Here is a 6233-nt window from a genome sequence, read left to right on the forward strand (position 1 = left end):
TTCTGCCCAGTATCCAGTTGGTGTGGGTTTATCCAGAGATAGAGTGGCTCCTTGGGGGGCGGACAGGGTTTGATTTGGTTGGTTCCTGAGGAGCAATGGAGTGGACTGCCACTTAGATTTCCAGGAGTACTTGAACGGGGCGCGTGGAGATAAATCCTCTGCTCAGTGTGAAGCTCAAACAAACCCTTCCAGGGGGGAAAACGCCAATAATCCAGTATGCAGGATGACTTCCTGCAGAAAGGCAAAGGACAAAAACAACATTAGAACTCAGAGAAACAAAGACTCAGTTAGACTCAGCTAAACTCAGCTCGGCTAGAGTACCCAAAACTGGCAAACACTCTGGCGGAGAGGTATTGACAGTCTGCCGCTCAAATACTCCCCAGTGATGAGCCAACCAGCCGCAGGTGTGCAGGAGGACCAACGAGGACAGGGCACCACCTAGTGGTGGAGGGAGAGAGAAACACCAAAACACAACCCACACAGACTGGATTCCTAACAAAAACTACTTTGAGGAGATTTGATTTTGTGATACATCTACTTGCACCTTTATCACCATATGATTTTAATATTTGTATTTCATTTTTTCTGATTTGGTATATGGCTCATAAATTTTGTTATATTTCCCACTAAAAAGGATTCAAATGCTTAAGAGAATTTATTTTAATCATTGGCCTCAGAATTTGGACATTTTTATTTACCGTACCATAAAACAAGCTGGAATTTCTAATAGGTTTTTTCCCTGCTTTTGTATTTATTTATGTTGAGTTGAAGGGTGGAGTTCAGAAACTTTACTATTTGTTAAACTATCCTACCTAATATAACACTTAAATAACTATCTTTGAATCAAAGTTAAAACTATTTGATTTAAAAATGTTGTTTTGTTGATTTCTTTTTATTTTATTGTTTAATTTCAAAATGTTTTACAATAAAGTATATGGACAATTTTCAGCATAATGTTCCTGAAAGAGCTCAGTATCTGTATTTCAAGGATTGGAATGGAAACGATGAATTTCTGTGGGATCGTGCACAAGGTCAGACCATTAATAAAAGACGAGGAATTATAAAGAACAATGTCTGGACAATGGTCGATGTCACTCAGGCAGCTGGAGGAGTCTACTTCTTTACTCGTAAAGACATGACTGTTGAGCTAAAGATAAAGCTATCTATAAAAGGTACATTTTTAAATCTGTTTTATGCTGCATGTGGAATTTTCCATCTATTTTCTTGTAGAAATTAAATATATATCTATGTCTAATCTACCAAACATAGAAGAAACCCAGGATTATAAAGTGCAAGTAAATGAGAGCCTCTTCATTAAATTTCCTGAGCGCGGAGGACCTTGGGATGTGGTGTTCAGCTCAAAAAATAAACAACAGAGGGTGATGATCAAAAGTCAACTAGTTTTGGAAGGCACAGGATTCGAGGGGAGAATTACTATTCAGAGTAAAAGCATTGAAATTAAATCAGTGGAAGCAGAAGACTCTGGAACTTTTAACTTCCATGATCAACAAGGCAACCTGGCAATATCTGTTAAGCTGGATGTTGACTCTGGTGAGTAAAACAGCATTTCTGATTTACATTTAAAAGTTTACAGATGATTTAACCATAACTTTCCTTCCTATATATTTTCTAATAGGACCTAATTCCCTTATAGTTGCTTATATTGTTGTTCCGTTGGTCCTTCTGGCGGTTTGTGGCCTTTGTTGGAGTTTCTGCAGCAAAAAAGATAAATCAAAACCTAGCGAGCAGGCTTCTGTTTCTCCCAATGTAAGTATAAGGTGGATGCTTAATTAAGATCACTTTATATTTTTATATTTTTATTTTTCCAGCAGTGAAGCATTGTAAAGGAAATATTTATAGAGCATGTGGTGTCTGAGTGCTTTGCATATTGTTTTTATAGAAAAACAGCTAAACCCCTGTTTTCTAAAGCTCTTTATGATGGGCCCTTTTCTGATGATTCAGCTGACTCCTGTTATAAAACTTGTGTGCTCAATTTTTGGTGGTTAGTTTATTTCTTCACTGCTGGGTTTTGACACCACTGGAGCTCAATGGAACATCCAAATGTTTAGAAATACGTAAATCAAGGCATCATGTTGGCATCATGTTTCACAAGACCGTGAGAGTCTTTAAAGAGATTTTTTTAAACCCATAGTGATGCAGTTCTTTCTGCATACCTTGATTAGAAATATTTCCTTGTGCCATAAGTAAACAGGACTGTTTCCTGAATAACGATAAATTGTAACAGTTTCCTTGGTTATTTCCTTTATTTCCTATCTGTAGCATTTGAGAACCTATTTTATTTTATTAATTTATTCCCTTTGGTCCCTTGTTGCTATAGATACAGATTTTGCTGTAATATGTTTAGGTATTTTCCTTATATGAAATATTAAGAATGCCAATATCAAGTGGAAATCTCAGGAAAAAGACGTATAAGTACATTTTTGTATGGAGAAATATGCATTCAATTGTTATTTTATCTGTTTGACACAACTGTTCTGTTTTGTTTTTCATTTTTTTTTATTTCTTTTATCATCACCCTACTTTTTGCCCGATTTTTCTAAATTAGATATCTTTTTCCCTGCAGCCTGATACTGTGCATGCTTCACAGCCTAATACCAACATGTATCCTCTGGTTCATCAGGTAAACATTCACAGGTTTTTAAAAACCTTAAAAGGTAGTTTTTTTCTTTGTTTTTTGCTTTAACTCTTTTTATTTGTTTCTCTCTCACCACTTGCTCCAGGTTCCAATTCCAGATTATTCTACTACAATCTATGAATCTGAGTCTGATTCTGATGCAACACAAGATGTAATTTCTAACATCTTGAAGCTGAGCCAAGTGATTCAAAGTTCTGTATAAACCAATTTATTCATGGCTTTGTTTAGAAGCAGGCTATTTTTCCCTAATAGTAATAGCATTGTCACAAACACAATACATCACCACTAGATTTACCTAAAGCCTTATGTGGAAACCGAAGGAACAGACTTGGAGAGGTTTTACCATGGATCTTAAAGGTGGGTCTTAAGTCCAAAAGCTCTGGATGTTCAAAACTGTTGCAGATAAAAGTATGGTGTGAGATTCAACGAGTTGCAATACAAATCACTATTTTAATAAGTGCATTAGATATTAATTTGTTTAAGTATATTTATACAATTGTACCTATAGATTGTATTTTTTTTACCTTACATTTTTTACCATTTGTTGCAGTACTCTATTGATTTATATACCCATGTGTTTGAGTACTGCAAGCTTCTTTTTTGAGATAGTATATAGCTCTGTTGTGTTTTTGTTTGTTCCTTATTTGGTTTATAGAGAAACAAAATGCTTTACTAAATAATATCCAAAACATGTCACCTTTAAAGCTTTATGTAACATATCATATGTAACATTGAATGATGTTATGTGAATTTAAAGAGAACCAAAAGGATACAAATGTGACATATTTAGTAAAGGCAAGAATAAAATGATTGCTTGTATTTCTATTTGAAGTGTTAAACTGTTTGGTTATTGTGGTCTTGTACAGTTACAGGTTTTTATATGTCAAAAATAAGGGTTATATTTCTAGAAATTTATTCAATATAGTGAGTTTAAGGATTTGCATCTCATCCATTGATCTAGATTTTCTGATCTTTACATGAGACAAATCAACATGCTCTGTGATTAATTAGTGAGCAAAACATAAGTAACTTGCAGGAGGATTACATTTCCATTTAAGTGCTGTTGGCAAGAGACAGATTTGTTTTTGATTCTAACAACTAGTTTGAATGAATTGCAGAAAACTTTAAGAAAAACTGGATTAAATGTTCCGATTTATTTTATTAAATAGTAGACCTGTTCATTCACCCTGTAATAACAATTATAATCCAATAATGACCAATGTATTGGACTAAATAATTGTTTTAAAAAATATAAATGATTTCAGTTAACACACCCTGCTGAAGAACTTTGGCTTGCATCAACAAACATTTAGAAATCATAAAAATGTCCGTTTGAATCTTAATGTAAAATGTTACAGTTTATGTAGTGGTAAAGTATCGAGCTACACAAGACAAACAAACTTGTTAAAAAAAAGTGTAAAGAGATTGATATGGTCTTATAATACGTAAAATAATAAATAAAATAACTTAACTTTTTGAACTGTATTGATCTCACAATGGAGAAATTCCCTTCTGCATCTAAACCCATCCCCTTAGGGAGCAGTGGGCTGCCACTGTGAGACGCCTCAGGAGCAACTGGGGTTTAAAGGTCTTGCTCAGGGACCCATATTGAGGCTGTGGGGATAGAACCAGGAAAGCACAAGGAAACTGCTCTAACCACTAAGCCACCCACTCCCCAATATACTCCATTACAATTCCTTAATAACTATTTTAATATTTTTTATTACCTAATTGTGCACTGCAAAAAATGTAAATCTAATTTTTTTTAAACAATTGCATTTGTTCTTGAATTGAGGAGGTAAGAGAGACATTTGATGGACCAACACAATTTACATTTAAAATAAAAATAAGTTGCATTCATTTGTTTCAAGTGCATATTTCCTAATTATCTACCTAATTGAGTGTAAAAATACTCATTCCATTGGCAAATCATATTGTTGACCTTCTCAGATTAAGGTAAATATACTTAATTAAAGAATCTTTTACTTATTAGATCGTTTTTGCAAAGTAAAACCTTAATGATGTTTGAATCCTTTAGGCAACATCGGATGAAAAGAATCAGTTTCCCAGTTTTATTTTCTGCTTAGGATATCAAAATATATTTTTGGGGGGTCGAAGAGACATAACAGTACAATACAAGTCAATAGTAGACAAGAAGGAAATTGATCAGGCTATTAAGTATAAAGAGGACAGTTATGAGTCTATTGTGATCATTTTGTGATTCTAAAAGCTTTGCAGGCAAAAAAACACAAAAAACATGTGCATTCTTTTGAAAATAACTCTTTTCAAGACTACTGAGATTACTGAATATATTTTCCAACCATTTCCTTATGTTACTTTTTTATGAATTTTTTTTTTTTTTTTTTTACTAAAAGAAGAATGATGTAATAGACTTTCAAATGCTATTTTTAGTGTTCTTAGTCTGAAATGGCCTTGAAAGGATCTGTTTATGTTTTCCATCTGTTTGTCTTTTTTGAGTCTGTAAATTCCATGCCGCAACTAAACGCAACAGCAGAATCAAAGGAGCAGACGCCCCTTTGAGACTGATCCCCACCGAAGCAGTTTCTACCTGCAATTTAAACCTTCTGGTGGTTTAGTACGATGTGCCCTCATTGCGCTGCGCTACCTTGACTAAATGCTTATATTATTAGCCTGTTACAGTGATTTTACAGCGTTAAACACCAACTGAAAATCACGGTACATGATGCATTTGCTGCTGTGGTTAAGCGCCTGTTTCTGTGTCGGTGAGTTATCAAGTTTTTATCTTGATTTATTTCAAATAACTGACCCGATTTTGTGAGGCTTCTATCACGATTCAAAACTTAATATGGTGCATAAATAATTTTAACTTCGTTAAATACAGTATTACAATCTTTTTACCCCGCTTTGTGAAAATAAAAACAATATTTATATTTTTGCTTTCTTTAATAGCAATCTGTTTTTGAGTTTCTAAGAAGTCTCATCACACCGGAAACTTAAACAATTATATTATTTATGGTTATTATGGCACATTTTTTAAATGGACATGAAATCTAAACGGTAAGATAGCGCCCCCGTCTTGTGACTCCTGAAATTACAGGATAATTTTCGGGTTATGCATAGAAACAAAAAGTAGGGAGGACTAATCATGCCATAATTAGAAATAAATAAAGACATAAATAAATGCTCCAAAAAAAAAAAAAGGGATACAATTAATTCTCTCCTTAAAACACAATAATTGTAGATAGAAATAATATTATACAGTGAGACATAAATGTATATATTCTCTTTTATTTAGCTTCTTTGTTTTTTTGCCTTTGTAATTATTAGCTTAGTTATTTATTGTCCGGTATAATCTTCAACTTAATTTATTTATTATTAATTTCTTTAAGTATTTATTTTTGTGCAGTTTATAATATTTCTGTCTGGTTTACTCTTTTTTTGCATTGTTTTACCCTATTTATTTCCTCCATGCTTTTTATTATGCCAAAAAAATCAGTGTCTTTAAAGTGTTGTTTCTTTAGAGGGCTAAAGCACTGATAGAAGCCTTTCCTGTTATTACAAATATGGAAAAGGTATATATATGTATATATGTATA

At 33.3% G+C, this 6233-nt stretch overlaps 1 protein-coding gene across 2 annotated transcripts in view; it reads left to right on the top strand.

Moving 5' to 3' along the window:
* Positions 1-6233, top strand: part of LOC107098633 — a 17331-nt gene that overhangs the window by 4742 nt on the left and 6356 nt on the right. Inside the window, exon 1 of one of the 2 annotated variants that reach the window (XM_015396405.1) lies at positions 5161-5400. The exons of the other annotated variant lie outside the window; for it this stretch is intronic. Within the exon in view, the coding sequence (XP_015251891.1) occupies positions 5358-5400 (43 nt within the window). The 5' untranslated portion in view covers positions 5161-5357. Of the gene's footprint in view, positions 1-5160; positions 5401-6233 lie in introns of those variants that run through there. 2 annotated transcript variants of the gene reach the window in all.

The sequence above is a fragment of the Cyprinodon variegatus genome, unplaced genomic scaffold (assembly GCF_000732505.1).
Source record: "Cyprinodon variegatus isolate N-32 unplaced genomic scaffold, C_variegatus-1.0 Scaffold794, whole genome shotgun sequence".
Classification (NCBI taxonomy): Eukaryota; Metazoa; Chordata; class Actinopteri; order Cyprinodontiformes; family Cyprinodontidae; genus Cyprinodon; species Cyprinodon variegatus.